The sequence below is a fragment of the Pipistrellus hanaki genome, assembly GCF_964339955.1.
Source record: "Pipistrellus hanaki genome assembly, chromosome: 2".
NCBI classification, from domain to species: Eukaryota; Metazoa; Chordata; class Mammalia; order Chiroptera; family Vespertilionidae; genus Pipistrellus; species Pipistrellus hanaki.
Genome location: NC_140504.1, coordinates 152,796,363 through 152,815,547, shown reverse-complemented (window position 1 = coordinate 152,815,547; position 19,185 = coordinate 152,796,363). Strand labels below are relative to the sequence as shown.

Below are 19,185 nucleotides of genomic sequence, written 5' to 3'. Positions count from 1 at the left end.
TGGGGTGAAAGAACACATAAGTAGAATATATTCATTTATCCATAATATATCATGACCCAAGTCAACCTCTATGAGCTACAGACACGTGCTTTCTGAGTTGGCTGAGCTTACGAAATGCTAATAGTTAACTTGCACTCATTAAGATCCTCCTGCTCTTCCTGAGCACTTACTACAACCCAGAAATATGCTTGGTAGTAGTCAAAAGCTGAAGGTTGTGAACCCAAGAAAATAATAAATTAATCATCCATGTTACTGCAGCCCCGGGGATAAGCAGGGCTGTGAAAGAAATCATTGGCCTTTTCTAACTTCTGTTTGCAGTTTTTTGGCTGCCAATATTCATAGCGTGGTCTCTTCTACACTGGAGCAATTGATAATTTGCTTCCTTTTCTTTCTTTTTTTAATGTCTCCCACCATAACACTATACTATAGCACCTAATGCTTATTGGATTACTAAAACAGATATTAACATAAATTATAATTTCAAGAGAAGGGATGCTGAAATTATGGAAATACGTATATGTATTAAATCATCTTTTCATAGAATTTTTCCCAGAAGAAAATGTTATATGTTTTATTGGTTAATACTCATTCTGCTATATTTTGAATTAGATAAGTTTAGATAGCAAGACTTGCACCTAAATGACTTTAAAATCTTCAATGTCCTTTATTACTGCATCTAGGCAGATAACTCTGAATCAAATAGTGCCAACATTTTACATGCATTTATTTACCCCAGATCCAAGGATTATTTACTTGATACTATTTAGGCGGCACCTAGAGGCAGTTTATGCCTACAGTTTCTATTGATCTTGCTGCATTTATTATTGGCTACCTACCCCCAGAAGAATTCTCTTAACTGCTTAATTATGCAAAGTGCTTTTATCTTATAAACCACATACATTTTCATCAGTAGACGGTAAAATTACCAAAATAATCTTAGCACCCATACAGATGCTTCTTCATCATTGTAGTAAAATGCTGGTTTAAGAATCATGTGGACATGACCTTACCACCTTCAGATTGAACCCCGTGATATCATAATAGTTTAGATTCAAGCTTGGCATATAATCGTCTTTATAATACCTATTTTTTTTCAAAAATATGCAGGAAAATAATAATATAACAATAACTTTGCCAGAAATATTTTGAGGAAAATTAATTTTAAAGCATTTTTTGAATCTATGGTAACGCCTTTCATGAATCACGTGACAATTAGTGAGCAAAATAGATCCTTGAGATCTTAAGGGATCCATTCCAAGACCTTTACAAAGTGCCAAATTGTAATACTACACTTACTATAATTTTTCTGACAAAATGCACTAAGTGTTTATTATACCCATCAATGAGAGGGCAAGAGCAAAGCCATTTGGCCAGCTAAGTTCATTTACTCCTACCTATGAATCCTGTACATACACATACTCACATATGGAGACATATAAACACACCTGCACGCACACATTCATATATATACACAGATAGAGAGAGAGACACGCATACTCATGCACATTTATGTCTCAGCAAAATTAGACATCACTTCTTCCAATAGACACGTGTGATCATTCACTGCAGTGTTAAATCTACAAATGTCCACAGCAGTCTTTGGGACCAGTACCTATTGAGCAACATTTTTATTAGCATTACTGAATTTTTTAAATACAATTTTTTATTTTTCACTAAATCACACTGACCATTTTCTCTATTATTTTGAAATATTGAAGATCTGCTGAATTTAGAAGCTGAGGGAATGCTGCAGGTGATGATTTTCCATGTCCTTTAGATTTAATTGGTTACATGTGGTAAGGATAAGATTTATTCTTAATCGTTTAAAGTATGTAAATAAAATATCTAGAATGTGGTACTAAAAATAAATGAATAACTGAACCTCAATTCGGTTATTTTCTCTAAAATAATAAATTTCAATAGTGATAATTTCATTACTATTTTTTATAGTTTTCAATTGCTCCTTTTAATCTTCTGTAGAATTTAATAACTGAGCAACTCTATTTATACTTGGTTCATTAGCACTTTATCAAGAGTACAATTTTTTGTTAATGCCTATGCTCATTTTAGGAAATAATGTGAATCTACCATATAACTCTCTTTTGGGTTCCCCCATCCCAAACAATAAATTGTTCCCATACTCTATTTCTGCAAACTGCAGTCACCCCTAGGATGTCTTACTTAGAACAAAAAGACCAAAACATTCTTGTAATTAATAAAGGAAACTGCGTTCAGGCTATCCCTTTAATTCACTGTCTAGTGAAAGTATTTCTTTATGTGTCTGCATGTTTCCTTTGGCCGTAATAGAGAGAAATTGGTATGCTTGCTGATCCTAATTTTAAAGAGAAAGAGATTAATTTCTGAACAAATGAAAAACCTATATCAGCATATCAGAAAATTTAACTGAAGAGTTTTAGCCCCTCCTCCCCCTTTTTTTTTATGCCAGAAAGGATTTTGCAATTATCAGTTGCTCTCTGTGATTAGAAGTCACATCTGGCCAGTTGAACCCAGTTTAATGGAGGAAAAGAGATGGCGTGATATGGAGGAAAGAAAAAGATACCTGTTGAGCTCTCAAAAAAATATGTGTTGCACAGACCTATCCAGAAAAACACTTTATTATCCCACTTCACTGGCACAGAAACCTAGCCATAATAAAACATGGGCCCGTAATTTCTGCTCTGGATAATCACATTTTAACTGCTTAATTTTAATAATTTGAGTTGTCATATTTTAATATCATTGAAAAATTGTTTTGGGGACATATGCCCAAATAATAATCCAAAAAAAGGTAAAAACTAGAAAATTAATGCTTAAAGACAAACAGATGGACCCTGAATAGTTATCTGGTTATTTTTAAGTAATATAAACTTCAAATGTGTTAATGTTTGGTTTCCAAAGAAACACAAATTCATTTCTAGCTAACCCAGGAGCTTCAATTCAATACTTTTCTCTTTTTTTCACTCTCAGATAGGCTCATGGCCAAAGAATAAGAAGAAAACTGAGTTATCTTCTTACTTTTCACTTTGTCCATTAGACCTCAAGAAAGCTTCATCTAGTTTCATAACACATCTGATTTTCAAGTAACTCCAGGCAACGCTTTTTAAAAAGGCATGCAGTCAGAATACAAATAGAGTGGTTATATAATTGTTTTCTAAAGTAGAACAACTGGGACTATTCCGTGTAATCAGAGGAAGCCTAGCAAGCAGCCCACTTCTGCCATGTTATAAAGAGAATGTCTAGTTCTCCCTTTCTGGGCTTGGAAGTCAATACTTGACACAGAGTAGAGCTGCACATACACGCTGTAACAGCTTTATGTGTCTGTAGTGATCCTTCAGAACATCCACATAAAGTGGAATAGGGAAGACTAAACATAGTATCTCACCCATAAGAGTTCCTCAGGAACTTCCTGTGTATCCTGTAGGTTCGGGGAAGAGGAAGACTTTGTGAAAAGTTAATCTGATTTCAGAAGAAAAATAGCCCACTATTATATCCCTCTGTGGTGTGTGATTCCTTCCTATTATTCAGGTCAGACTATGAAGGACCCCCTCCCCCCCAATATCTAATATTATAATAATAAAGACAGGGAAATTATTATTTGTTGAAAATAATAAGCAGTAAGTCACAAAAAATTAAATATATATAAAGAGTTTAAACTTTAATGCATGTGACCTATATAAATAAATTTCTAATTAAAAGTCATTATTTATTTATACTGTGATTCTAATAATACAATATTTTATGTTGTTTTAATTTTCCCCCTCATGGCTATCTGTAGATAATGTCATATAACCATGAATCTTACATACATTATGCTAGTGTTAACACTCTTTTGGATTAGTGCAAGGTATATTTTTCCAGAATCAGTGCAGCCTTATAAAATTTGTGTTAGGCTATGATTTCGAATATTGGGAGTTACATACTGTGTTTCTATGGTTTCAATTTATACTTTACACGGTAGTAGCATGCTCAAAAAAAATAAGCAAGTTTTAAATGTTGTGGTTTTATCAGTTGATTAATTTTATTTTTATTATTTTTATTCAGGTACTGTAAATAATCTAAACTTTTCTGTAAATTTCAGTATGTAACTCTAGGATTGTTACGTTAGTTGAATTTCTCACTGCTTCCAGAAAGCTGTCAATTTAGAATTTTTTACTGAGTAAAAGATGTATAATAATATTTCCAGTTCAGGATGTATGGGGTTTTTTGCAGTTAAACAAAATTAATTTGACCATAATCATTAGGGACTCTCTTCAGAAAACTATGATTAAACTTCTATCACATCACTAAAGAATGCCATGCCATTTTTGCAATAGACCCCGTCCCAGCAAAGCAACATTTTAGACAATGGACAAGAAGATGTATCTCCTAGTGGCCAATGGAATCCTTATCCTCTTGGGAGGCGAGATGTACCTCCGGAGACCATTACTAAAAAGGTAACCAATTTTAAGATGATGACACAAACCTTGAGCCTTGCACATCCATTGTAATATGTAATCCATGTCTTATAGCTTAACATCATTTCTAACTTTGTGACAAATTTAGGCTAAATATTATTTTATTATAAGTATTATAATTGCACTGAAAAAGATGGTTAATATAAGTGCACTAAAAAAGATGAAAAATGAACATTGCCAAATGTTCAGAGCTGGTAATATTTACAAACATTCTGCTGCCTCTCTGCAGATACTAGCACTTCTTACTAGTGCCTGCCACCATCTTTGACATGCAAGTACAGGAAGGTGTGTAGCATATACTTCTGATTTTCTTGGCTTCAGCATTATGATGTAGCCAATTTGTATGAAATGAAATTTTTTAAAATTGAGACATTTTTTATTTCTAATATACGTTTATTGATTTCAGACAGAGAGAGAGAGAGAGAGAGAAAGAGAGAGAGAGAGAGAGAGAGAGAGAGAGAGAGAGAGAGAGAGAGAAACATCAATGAGAGAGATCAATTGATTGAGTGCCTCCTGCACGACTCCTGCTAGGAGTTGAGCCCACAACCCAGGTATGTGCCCTTACTGGGAATCGAACCGTGACCTCTTAGTTCATAGGTCAATGCTCAGCCATTGAGCCATGCTGGCTGGGCATGAAATAAAATTTGAATACAATGATATTGATTTGAATTTCTAAAGGTCATTCATTCATCCAATCATTCATTTAATAAACAATGAGTCAAATAACACTATGTTTGAAACAGTTACTAGATGTTGAGGAACAAAAATAAATATTATATGGTATCTTACCTCCAGGACCTTTTAGTCTAGTGAGATAGGCTGAGTGATAGGTATGTAATCATAAGACTACATATTAAGTTGCCATAAAAAGCATTAAGAAAAGAAAACTGAGAGAAGAGAATTGTGAATTGTGAGATATATGCGAGACAGGGGATTAGTATTCCAAAATATATGTTTTAAACTCCTACAAGTCAATAAGAAAATACATACAATAGAATATTTTAAAATTATAAAATGCAAGGGAAATCAGAAGAGTAAATAAATATTTTAAAAACTGAATCATTTAGCCGGGACCGGTTTGGCTCAGTGGATAGAGCGTCGGCTTGGGGACTGAAGGGTCCCAGGTTCGATTCCGGTCAAGGGCATGTACCTTGGTAGTGGGTATATCCCCAGTAGGGGGTGTGCAAGAGGCAGCTGGTCGATGACTCTCATCGATGTTTCTAACTCTCTATCTCTCTCTCTTCCTCTCTGTATAAAATCAATAAAAAATATATTTATAAAAAAAAATAAAAATAAAAATTTAAAAAAACCTGAATCATTTAATCAAGGAAATGCAAAAAAAAAAAAAAAAAAAGGTGCTATGTTACACTGGCTAGATTTGGAAAAATTATGAAAAATGAAGCTGTTTGCAAGTATAAAAGCAATGGAAACTTTTATACTGCTTGTGGAATAAAAATCACAACAGTTTTGTAACAAATTATCTTATAAAGCTAAACATGCATAGACCCCTACATTCCAACAATTCTCTTCCTGAGATATTATTCTAGGAAAAAAAAATGTGTACATGTCATTCAGATACTTTAAATATTTAGAATAGTTGAACATTGAAAAACACAATATCTACCACCAGGAAAGTATATACACAAATTCTGCTATCCACACAAAGAAATATTTTACAGCCATGGAAATTACTTAACTTTAATTATGATAATGTATATAAGGTTTTAAAATATAATTAGAGTGAAAAAAATAGTTTCAGAAGATGTCACACATCAAAAATACCACATTTATAAATCTCAAAAATAAGCAAAATTAAAACACATTGTTTAGGCATAATTACATGAGTGAGAAAACTAATTTTATAAAGTTAACAAAAAAATTAGGATTATTGTTATCTCTAAAGGGAAATCTGGAGGTAGGATGAGGGAGGAAACTGGTATTATTGGTACTGTCCTATTTCTTAAGTTGAACTGTGGTTCTTACACTCTAGTTTTTAAGTTCATGAGTGTTCACTTTATAACTGATTCATAACTTACATATGCATTACATAATCAAAACACTTTGTAACCTAGGTGATGATTTTCCCCTTGATGATGACTTCAGTACTTTTAATATATATAAAATATCAAATTACACCAAATAATTGTGAACATCCTGATTTGCAGGTGTTACACGTGTTATTAATCTGCCTATTGAGCAATACTCAGCAGTGCAGATAACTATAATATGTGATCAGTGCTGTAGAGATGGGATACAGTGCTGTGAGGGCATGCACCTGTTTAGTAAAGAAACTAAAGGAAGTTAAGAATGAAGAGTGGTGTAAAATAAAGCTGGAGGAATAAGCAGAAGCCACATTATGCTGAGCCTTACAGTGAAAGAAATGGGATGGGAAACATTGAACTATTTTAGACAGGGCATAGACATGATTAAATTTTTATTTAATGAATACTGATAGCTTTTTCAGAGTATGAATTGGAGAGGAGACCAGCTAGAGGTAATTGAACCAGTTAAGAAATGTCTATTGTAATTCAGGGAAGAGTATATGGAAGCAATAGGTGATGGAGAGAAATATTAGATTCAATATATTCTTAAATGTTACACTGGACATAAGGCACAAGAGATAAATGGCAGTTCCAAATTTGATTGATACCCAGGTTTCTAATTTGAGCAAGTGAGTGACGATATGCACTGAGATGGGAAATACAAAAAGAATAATAAGTGGAAGTGGAGAAGAGAGAGAGCTTAAGTTTAATATGTTGATTTGGTGTATTTTTGGGACATCTGAGAGGAAAAGTTTAGTGGATATTTATATATATTTATCTGAAATTCAGGAAAAAATATTTTTAATGTTTTTTTATTGATTTGAGAGAGAGGGGAAGGGAGAGCGATAGCGAGATAGACACATCGATGAGAGAGAAACATTGATTGGCTGCCTCTGCACCCCACCCCACCCCCACTGGGGATCGAACAGTTGACCTGGTTCATGGGTCGATGCTCAATCACTGAGCCACACCAGGTGGGTCAGGAGGGAAATCTTAGCTGGAGATTAAAACTTAGCAGTCATCAAATTGAGCCATAAGTGAGATAGATGGATGACATAGAACTCCACAGAACACAAACATTTAAGAGATGTTCCTTGGAAGAACAGAGAAGAAATCGTTTTTTCAGTGGGGTTCTTTCCTTTGCAAGGTATAAAAAACTCAAGGGAAACAGCCTTGAGCATTAAGGAAACACTAGGCTAACATAAGAAACAGTCAAATGTAGGGAAAGGCTCAGATCTATAATAATAAAAGCATAATATGCTAATTAGACTGGACACCCTTCCTGACAAAGCCGGGGCTGTGAGGGAAGCCTGGGTCCCGGGTACCAGAGGGAAGCTAGTGCTGACAGCCAGGGGAAAGAAGGCCTGCTCTTGCATGAATTTTGTGCAGCAGGCCTCTAGTTTATATATAATATTAAATACTTAAGTTATTTCCCTCCTCACTCTTCCATTCATACGGTTAGGTTTACCATAAAATCAGTTCCCCTCATTACAGAGTAAATTGAGACAGAAATCTAAAAAACTAAAAAAAGGGCTTTCTTTTTAAAAGAAAAGATAGAATTAGGGTGGACTCTGGAAGGGAATTTTTAAGACAACAGACACCTGATCATATTTAAAGGCTGAAGGGAAGAAGCTGCTTGTTGAAAATCTCAGACAAGCTAGGAGGAAAATTTCTCTTTATGAGAAAAGAGGAGAGGATGAACTGATGGCAAGAAATTAAAGGGGTACCTATCAGAGCCTAATGCAGATTGCTTGCTGGAAGGAGGGAACCATATGCACATACATAGCTTCAAAGAACTACTCTAATTTTCCCATACAAGGGAAAGCCTTATTTATATATTACTGTAGATGCAACTAAGAGGTGTTTATATTATACATTCATATCTCCACTTTACATGAAATCTATTTTCAGTATCCATAATGTCATATTTAATCATACCATCAATACAAATCATGATGATCATTTTCTTGCTTCTCTATGTGCTTTTAAGAGCCATGTGCAATGCTATTTATTGATTAATTATCTGGAATAATTGTTTATTTGAAAACTTTATTAACCAGGTATACTTCCTGTCAAATGTGAAATAATGTAATATGTCTTTAAGTATGTATCATGTCTTCCATGTGTAAACTCATTTGTATATTCTTTCTACAATATACATTTTATGATTCACCCCATGTATAGTTCTGAGATTTTAGAATCTATAAATGCATATGTCTACCTATTACCTCACAGAATAGAGAGAATAAAGCATGTTTAAATGTCCAAATTTAGGGTATTTTTATTATTATATCTTATATTGAATATATCAAATTAGTATTCAGTGAGAATTAACCTAAGGAAATGAAAATGGTATGGGATTATTTGCATGGGCTGCAGGATTTACCAAAATAGGTTTGAAAACTGTACTATTATTTATTCGGTTTACATTTTATTCTACATTAAATGTGTGTGTGTTTGAATCGTTGTTACTTTCGCAGTTGTCGTGAAGTAAGTAGTCATTAGGCTAGACAGGTTAACGTAGAACATGAGAAACTGAGCTGCAAATGGATGGAGAACCAAAGGAGACTAAGTGGTGAAGAAGTCTTGCCAGCACCCAGTTGAATCTCTTTCTCAAAGTCTCTGCAGATTTTTTAATAGTTAGCTCTGTGCCCCGAGATACCACTATGAGGCTACTACTGAGTAGAATTAGCACCATGACACTGCTGTGATCAGAACTGCTGTAACATCGCAGAGATTCGTGGGAAATCCCTTTTCAAAAGGCTTTGGTTGAACTTGTGGGTCTCTGCTCTGGCCATCGCAGCTCGTTGTTTGAACTATTATAACATTGGTAATACTCATGGCTCTGACTAGTGGTTCTCCAAGTACCACAGCAGAACAAATGTAGGTACTCTCCAAACTGAAGATTCAGAGACTGAGATACATAAAACAATTGGATGAAAAGTATTTATCTATCAGAAATAATTTTTTTTTTGTTCCTGTATCTGTCACAGGCCCATGTACCATAGTAGCTAATCTATGGCAAAATGTTGAGGTTGTTACATGCTGACTTGTGTGTGTGTGGAGGGGGGGGGGGGGTTAATGGTGTAATAGAAGATGGTAGTTTTCATGTTGTACCAATCTCCAAAATTTTAAAATCTGATTTCTATTAATTAAAAAAATATCTGGGAATCATTGCTTGAAGAACATGTCACAGCTATGTAAATCTCCCCCTGACTTCAAGGCAGGACTATACTTGAGCACTCTAAGAATTGCTATTACAGCCTTGCAGTGGCAGATAACTACAATGTTTTCAGGAGTATTTGTATTTTAGAGTCCTATCACCTCACTGCCTTCACTACTGCAGTCTATTGGATTATGCCATAGTCACCATGGTAAGAATTATTATGTACCATGTATTATTAAATATTACTCTCTGCCAGGCATTGTGCTATATGGTTGCATTTCTTCTAATACTCACAACCATCATATGAGGTAAGCAGTATTATTTTTATCCACTTTATTAAAGAAAAGATTGAGTTTAGCCTGCTGGCTTGGCTCAGTGGTTGAGCATTGACCTATGAACCAGGAGCTCACGGTTTGATTCCCAGTCAGGGCACATGCCCAGGTTGTAAGTTCAGTCCCCAGTTCAGGATGTGCAAAAGGCAGCCAATTGGTGATTCTCTCTCATCATTGATTCTCTCTCTCCCTCTCTTGTTCTCTCTGAAATCAATAAAAATACATTTAAAAAGAAATGAAAGACTGAGTTTAGGTTTCCTCATGTAGAGAATTAAGAGTTTAGGTGTCCTAGCCAGTTTGGCTCAGTGGATAGAGCTTCAGCCTGCAGAGTGAAGGGTCCCAGATTTGATTCCAGTCAAGGGCACATGCTGGGGTTGCAGACTTGATCCCCAGTAGGGGACTTGCAGGAGGCAGGCAATCAATGATTCTCTCTCATCATTGATGTTTCTATCTCTCTCTCTCTCTCCCATCCTCTCTGAAATCAATAATATAGATAGCTCACAGGGGTGACTAAAAATTTTAGATTATTCTCCTATATGTAACAGAAAAGAGAATGAAGGTCATAGTATAAAATGCAATTGGAAACAATTTTCATTTTAAAGTCAGATTTGTTAGAATCCTCCACAGGAGTGACAAGGCTGTTTTTCCCTAATTCTAAAATGACAAACTCTTTTAAAAGTGTTGAGAGTCTTAAATAGGTTAAATATCTCTGAGGAGATTAAAAATTGAAGGATAATGTTAAAATGTTGGAGTAGAAAACCATTGCAGCAAAAAGGCTAAAGTGACATATTCAAACAAATGAAAAAATATATATATTTCCCTAAGAGACTTTAAAATTCTAGCGGTGTTAACACTGAAAATTCTTTAATATGTAGAGAGTGGACTTTCAAAGGTATCTTTCTGCATTATTTCTCTTTTTTAATATATATTTCTATTGTTAATAGTATTACAGATGTCTCCCATTTCCCCCTCTTACCCATTTCTCTCACCCCTTAAGTATGCCCCCCCAAGTCTTCAGCACCCTGTTGCCCATGTTCACTGACCATGCATATAAGTATACTAGAGGCCCAATGCATGAATTCATGCACCACTGAGGTCCCTCAGCCTGGCCTGTGGGATCGGGCAGAAACCAGCTCTCTGACATCCCCCGAGGAGTCCTGGATTGCAAGATTTGCAGGAGGCCAAGCGACCCCATCAGCGCACGATTGGGGCTGGGAGGGATGAGGGAGGTTGGCCAACCAGGGAGGAACCATGAGAGGGCTCCAGGGCATATCCAGCCCATCTCACTCAGTCCTGATCGGCCGGACCCCAGCAGCAAACTAACCTACCAGTCAGAGCATCTGCCCTCTGGTGGTCAGTGCATGTCATAGCAAGCTGTTGAGTGGCCTTAGCATATCATTAGCATATTATGCTTTGATTGGTTGAATGGAAAACTGGACACTTAGCATATTAGGCTTTTATTATATAGGATAAGTTCTTTGGTTTCTCTCTTATCGTCCCCGCATCCTCATATCAAGTTATGTCAGTCTATTCCATGCCTCCATGCTTTGGATCTTATTCTGCCAGTCAATTCATTTTGTTCATCAGCATTGTCTCTTTAGCATGACTCTTCTCTCCCCAAGTGGCTTATATTCTAGGTTAAGTGCCTAATGACTTGGCAGTTAGAATAATAAAGTTGGGCATCAAGGGTCAGCATCAGGAGGGATATAGTTGAGGAGAAAATATTAAACATATAGCTAATTTAGTCTTGGCTCATCAACTGGTTCCTTAGGTGAATTTGCCCATGATTTTCTCACATCTCCAATGCCAGCTCACCATTAAGTGCTTCAGAATTGCCAGTTGCTCCTCATCTCTAATGTTTTTTTAGTCACTTTTATTTTCTTTTTATTCTTTCTTTCACAGGCTCCCAAAGAGCTTTTTCAGACCATATTAAGAAAAAAAATTTTAAATAGTGATGATTGCAGGGGAAGCGGGTGGGTGATGGTGGAAAGAGGGTATAGAGGGCATAAGTGATAATGGGAAAAATAAAATGAAATAAAATAAATACAAATAAATTTTTAAGTTTCTAGGAAGAAATATTTATTTCTTCATTTTAATTTTGGCATTCATCATATTTCTTAATATAATGCATTTTACTTTCTTTTTGTACATATTTAGGAAGATAAGGCCTAAAATCTCTTTTGAAAGTCTTAAGATGTCGTTATGTTGTTATGTTATGTTATGTTATGTTATGTTATTGATCCTATGACTAAGTCATCAATTCTGTTTTTAAAACAACTGAATCAAATTCCTTCTGGAATTGATTTTTCACTTGAAAATAAGTCCGTCTATCACAGAATTTCTCAGAGAGTAAGAATAAGCTGATGCCATTTTTTTTAAAATATATTTTATTGATTTTTTTACAGAGAGGAAGGGAGAGGGATAGAGAGTTAGAAACATCGATAAGAGAGAAACATCGGTCAGCGGCCTTCTGCACGTCCCCTAATGGGGGTGTGCCCGAAACCAAGGTACATGCCCTTGACCGGAATCGAACCTGGGACCTTTCAGTCCGCAGGCTGATGCTCTATTCATTAAGCCAAACCAATTAGGGCTAAAATGATGCCATTTTTAAATGAAAATTTTTATATAAGAGGGATGAGGCTAATTATATATATATATAACTATATATAACTATATATATATATATATATATGTGTGTGTGTGTGTGTGTGTGTGTGTGTGTGTAAATGCTTAGTACTACATTAAAAAATCAACCTATACAGTTAGTAATTTAAATAAAAACATTTTATTGTTATACTATAAAATTTTATCTAAATTATAATCAAGTTTTAATCTTAGAAAAATAGTTTTCCCAATACCTCTTACCATTAAAAACAAACTACTGTATCAATACTGTCGTTGGAACTGAAATGATATAGCTACAATGCTTAGCTTTTGTAACTTAACTCAAACTGGGCAATTGTGCTGTTGGAATCCCTTATGCCAAGAGTGGAGAGAAGGGTGATGGTAGCTGTCTTTCATAAAAAAATACAAGAAATTCTGGAATAGATATGAGAGGAGAAGGTTTAAATACTGAAGAGCATCAGGATGTCAGAAAGTAGAGTAAATATTGAGGCTAAAATTGAGCAAGTCAAGATATGGAAGAAGCAGAAATGAAAATCAACTGAGTAAACCGTACATGTAAAAGATAAGACAGGGTAGTGGAAATATTTCTTATTTCCATCAAAAACATGAAAGTCAAGAATATCTGTTATAATTTAAAGTAAAATTGAGTTAAAACATTATTCTGAAACTTTAGTGATTTCCAGTGCCACAAACTCTCCTTTGTACAGAATGCAATACGTCAGGTAGTTAACTTTGGCCTGAGGCTTTGTATTCCTTTCCTCCCAAAGCAAAATGCATTATTACCAAAGAACCCCCAGGAGGAAGGCCTTGCTTTCACCAGTCCTTAAGCAAGTGAGAACCATCCTTTCTATCACCGTGAGGGATGCGAAGCACAATCCAGTCTCCCTCTTTTCTAACTTTCTTCCCTCCGCCTCATTTTTCACCTCTGATAAGAGCACATTTTGCACTGGTTAGAGTGAATTTTCCTTTTGAGTTTTCCTATCTGTTTGAGTTTTCTTTCTGAGTTTCTGGGCCATCACTGAAACTCAGAAACAGATAGGGATCCTGTATATGGAATTATTTGAACTCAAATATTTTTCTAAAAATTAGGAAAAGAGATCTTTCTGTGTTAGTGGGCAGGTTGATAGTCTTCTTATTAATTCTGTCATTCTTTTCCTGTCACCCTTCTCTCTCCCCTACACACACACAGACACACAGACACACAGACACACACACACACACACACACACACATGTCACTCAGCACTTTGCACTGAACAACAGAAAGGCTGCATTGATAACCCATGGTACTGACATGTCCCCTGAGGATGCAGAGCTTCAGGAAGAAATAGTAGCCAAATGTATCTGCAGTCAGTGAGTTCTGACCAAAATCCAAGAATTGAGTTCGTGGAAGAGCAGATTGATGAAGTCATACAATTATAGATTTTTATTATATATATGTATATATTAGCATAATCCATTGCCCCCAGAGAGATATTTTTTACACAAATATCTGCGGTTTTTCTCTTGACCAAAAGCTACTTTTTTCAGGAGGCTTAAGTTTTAAAAAGGGTGGAACAGTGGGAGAACCGTAAATGTGCTAAAAAAACAAAGACCTTGCAGGTCTTCAAAAATGACATTCTAGAATCTAGATCTACACCAATGCAACTCTACTTTCCTTGGAAGCGTCCAAAAATTATTTATGTGAATTGTTAAGTAAATCCTTAATTTTCTATTAGGTTGAAAAAGGGAGTTTTAAGCAACAATTCCAATCCCACCAGCTTCCTGGGGGGTGAAAACATACCACCATCATTAATATCCCTGCAGGTTAGGAGTGTTTGGGAGTAGGAGAAGTAGGTGGGTGAAAATTATACTTTATGTGACCTATGTGTTGAGAATCAATTATTGATGCATTGTTGAGCATCTACCAAACACTGATAGGAGGCTCTTTGAAATTTCTAGTGCTTATATTTGGTGATTAAATGAAGATATCCACTAGTTTCCCCTTGCTAACAAATATACAATTCTGTCTCTACTAGAATAGCCTCACCACTGTCTTTATGGAATAAATTGCAGTTATTGTTTGTGGTTGTTCAAGTTAAAATATGTGGAATCACCCAGAGAATTATTATAGGAATTAATAAGCTAAGATCTCAAATCTAGTCTTAAGAATTTCAGGTTATCCCCATTTTATGTTACCAGTATCCGAAACTGTCATTCAGATTAATTAAAACATAGTTTATTGATTGATTATCATATTACTTTTTTCAATAAGTCATTGCAGCCATACCTGTTGCTATACTAAAGAAATAAGAATACATCCAATTAGATTCAATGCCTCCCATAATTGCAAATTGTTGATATAAATGGAGGAGGATATATATATATATATATAAAGACTTGCTTGTTAAACAAAAAATTAATTGCCAAAGGAGAGTACATGGCCTGTACAAAGTCAAAAATTTTATGAAAATGGGACCCTTCAGAGTTAGTTACATGTTCTTAGTAATAGCTGAAGAAGGATTTGAAGAAATCAATAAAATCATTTCCTCTATTTAATGATGCATTTCAAATATTTATTTCATTAATCTGAATAGCTGGGATAATGCATTTTTAAGCTGATTATTTTAGTATTACTTAAGTCATAAGTGCTTTTAAACTTACTCTGTTTTATTATGTAACTAGATTTGTTCTCAAAAATAATGCAGGTAGGAAGTTGTGAAAATACAAATGGAAAAATTCTTCTCTAACATAAAGCTAAAGTGACAACTGAATAAAATATTGTTTATTTTTACAGCCACTTTTTAATTAAATTTTCTGCTTAATACAACATTAATTCTTTAACTAACAGAGCACTTCCCCTTATCTTCTAATACCAGGATAACAGTACAGCTATCTCCGGTAGTGAAGGGCTTCGCTGTCATAAAATCAGGAGATGGTTCTCATCAAGACTGGCTCGAAAGCATTTCCTTAATAAAAGCATAAGCAGTGTCTATCAAATGGCTATTAAGTCAGAGGTAGCATAAAAACTTGTCATAGACTAAAGCAATAGGAAGAATGACAGGTTAAAACTACTTCCATCAATTCTTGACAGAGGTGTTCCTTAAAACTATTCTACTTCAGTAAATTGAAAGAATTCAATCACATTTATACTGTCTTCATTTTGGAAGAAATCTAACAGGAGGGGGAAAAGAAGAACTAGTCCAATGCAATAAAAATGTCCATGACTGAGTATATAATTTGAAGATCTAAACGACATGACAACTGGCAGATGATCAAGGATTGTTGCCAAATAGAGCCTGTCAAAATGATAAGATTTCATTTCTTTCGCTTGATTTTTACCACTTAATCTACTACCTGTGGTTCTAAGAAATCTTATGGGTGAAAGAAATCATTGTAACGCTTTTATTGTTATGGTTAACAACTTTTATTTTAAGAATGCAAAAAATCAGCATCATCACAAAACAAATTTTAGATTGAAAAGTATAGACTTCACTCTAATCTAATTATTTTTGCTATTATGAATATTCCTTTTTTTTCCTTTTATTTAATAATTTCTGATTATGTGGCTATGCTTTATAAGTTGACATTTAACCATAGAAGAATGTGCTTATAGAAATACCATAAGCCAGAAATAACTGCCTGCACATATCAGCCAGCTGCCATCCTAAGGCATATATATGCTCTGAAGGGGAACGCCCTATTGCCTCATCTTTTTACCTGTCATTTGAGGCACATCAGTATTAGACTCTTAAAAATTTAAGATCAGTGAATATTTTGAATGTTCCCTCCCTCCCAAATACTGCACTATACCAAGAGAATGCAATGTCACCAAATTCCCACAGCAGGAGAAAGAACACCTTTCTACCCTGCCCTTCCAGACCTCAGAGCTCTCTGCCCTGTATTAATTCAAGTCTGTCCTCTAGTGCCTAAATGGGAGAACAGAGACCTTTTGGCATCAAAATTGCCCTAACTAAGTATAAATAAAATGAGAAGGAAAAAAAATAAGCTTAATCATGTGGTCATCACAGTCATAAAACAATATCTACAGTACGTATTTAACATGGGAAAGATGCTTCACATATGCACTCTCATATCTTCACAACATCCCCATGGGACAAAAAGATAGAGGCAAGGAATTGAGGAATGAAGATTGATATCATAGCATAGTCTAACCATTGTGTTATACCACTAATATAGTATACCCCACCCAACCAAAAAAAAAATCAGAAAACTACTACTGAAAAAATCAGAAAAATTATAGCATAAACCTGTTGCAATAGTAATAACCCTCAATATCAGGAATTCATTTGGCTAGCACGTTTTGCCACAATTTGGTATTGTTTCTTCATTCAAGAGAGAGAGAGAGAGAGAGAGAGAGAGAGAGAGAGAGAGAAACCTTGATACCAGTCATATACTTAAAAAGAATTTTTAAGTCCTCTTCAACTTTTCCTTTGTGACCTACACAAATCAAATATCTTAGATATTCCTAAATGGGCTTGTTTTAAATGCCTTCATTTTCTTTCAAATATTTACAGGTTCTTTATTTAGCTTTATGAATCTCAAAAGGAATAAAGTCAGGAGCCTGCCTATAGATCCTTATATCATATTGAATTTAGTTCCTTTTGTTAATTTGGTCCCTCAATAATTTAGCTCATCCACCTCCTGATTTTATCTGTAAGATTCCTACTGGAAAAAATATATTTGTATTTCCACTGCCCCTTTGCCTCTTTCTGTTTGATAGTTTCCATTTTCCACAAAAATAACCTAAGTTCTGTCCCCAAAATCACTTGTGAAAGTGATAAAACTGCACTGAATATCAAAGCAAGCCCCACAAAATGACAATTACATTGATACACAAAAACTAAACTATGCACCAAGCTGCAGTGAGGTGGGGGGGAGGGGAGACATTATCTCAATGTATTTATCATTTCTTAAGATCTCACTTTTTCTTTCTTTTAAGCAACAGTGCAGGAGAAACAGTGAGCCTTAAAACTTTGCATTTCATGGCCCTTGAGCACCTTAAACTTCCCTGTTCAGTTCCCTCTTCTGGGAAGACAATGGTGTGCACCTTGTAGAGTGGCTCTGCAAAGGAAGATCATGATGTTAGACACTTATCACAGTACCTAGCATATAAGTGTTCAAATAATGATAGCTACTATACTAGTAATCTGTATTATTTGTGATTAAAATGTGTAAATTAGAGACAAGCAAAAATCTTTATCTGGCTTTGTTTCTAATAGCAGGTTGTTAATGAGACCAAGGTCATGAATTTGAGTATTTATACATGAACAGGCTATACTCTTCACTTGGACAGTTGCCTTGAAATATACGCAATGATGGGGAAGGAGGTGTGTAGGAGGGGAATGAAGTTGAATCATGGCAACCTAAAATATTAGCCTTATTAGTGAAGAGTAAGTAGTATCATCGCTACCGATGGCAGAATAGTTTTAGAAAATTTCGTATATTCTATCGTCCTCTATTAAAAAAAGGCTACTTCCCCAAATCTGGGGGCGGCGGGGGGGGGGGGCATCTATAATTTACAGCTTTGCTAACAAATAACTTGTAAGGCATACTCTCTCTGAGTAAGACAGCGTTTAGGGGAAGCATGGAGTTCAGGTATTGGTGGATTTTCAGAAGTTGGAATATTTAGGGGTTTGTTGACCTTGAACTAGGGAAACATGGTTACTTGAGTGAGACTGTTGCTAATTGCCTAACTTTCCAGTGCAGTTTCCAGAGCAAGCTGCCATTAACTAATTGCAAGTTTAAAACAAGTTCTAATTGATGATTGCTTATTGCTATGGCCAAAGGACACTCAGACCTTTCCTAAGCGGGTCACGTTGCCATTATTGAGTACTTACTGTGTACCAGCAATAGGCTGAATGCATTACGTTATCATTGTTAACCCTCATAATATTCTGTGAAGCACTTACTATTATATACAGTTTTCACATGATAAGCAAAGCACTTAGGTAACTTGCAAAAGATTGCATAACTAAAAAATGACAGAGCAAAGTATAAAACCCAGGTTCATCTGACTCCGAAGACTGTTATCTGTACTGCTCTACTAAACGTTTTAATTAACTCTCAGCATTTCTATAACACTTCACTCCTATAATTTAGTCATTTTGAGAATGTCATGCAAATAAAATTACACAGAATCATACAGTAACCTTTGGGATTGGCTTTTTTTAACTCAGTATACTTCCCTGCAGAGTCACTCAGGTTGTTATGTATATCCACAGTTTCTTCCTCTTTGTTGCTAGTCAGTATTCCAAGGTATGGAAGTATCAAAACTTTTTTAACCACTCACCCATTGAAGGAAACCTAGATTTCTAGTTTGGGGCTATTATGAAGAAACTTTCTCTAAACACTCATAGACATATTTTTGCATGAACTTAAGTCTTACTAAGTCTCTTAAATGCCCAGGAATGTAATTGCTGGATCATATGGTATTTGTTGTTTTGTTGCTGTTGTTTTATCTTATTTTTGTTTTTTTAATATATTTTTATTGATTTCATAGAGGAAGGGAGAGGGAGAGATAGAAACATCAATGATGAGTCATTGATTGGCTACCCCCTGCACGCC

At 35.2% G+C, this 19,185-nt stretch overlaps 1 protein-coding gene across 11 annotated transcripts in view; it reads left to right on the top strand.

The window, feature by feature from the left end:
• The window catches only part of LRRC7 (leucine rich repeat containing 7), a 475,871-nt gene that overhangs the window by 405,809 nt on the left and 50,877 nt on the right, over positions 1-19,185 (top strand). For 9 of the 11 annotated variants that reach the window (XM_084871851.1, XM_084871861.1, XM_084871859.1 and 6 more), the window contains one exon: positions 4,314-4,433. The exons of the other annotated variants lie outside the window; for them this stretch is intronic. In XM_084871851.1, the coding sequence (XP_084727977.1) occupies positions 4,314-4,433 (120 nt within the window). The remainder of the gene's footprint in view (positions 1-4,313; positions 4,434-19,185) is intronic. 11 annotated transcript variants of the gene reach the window in all.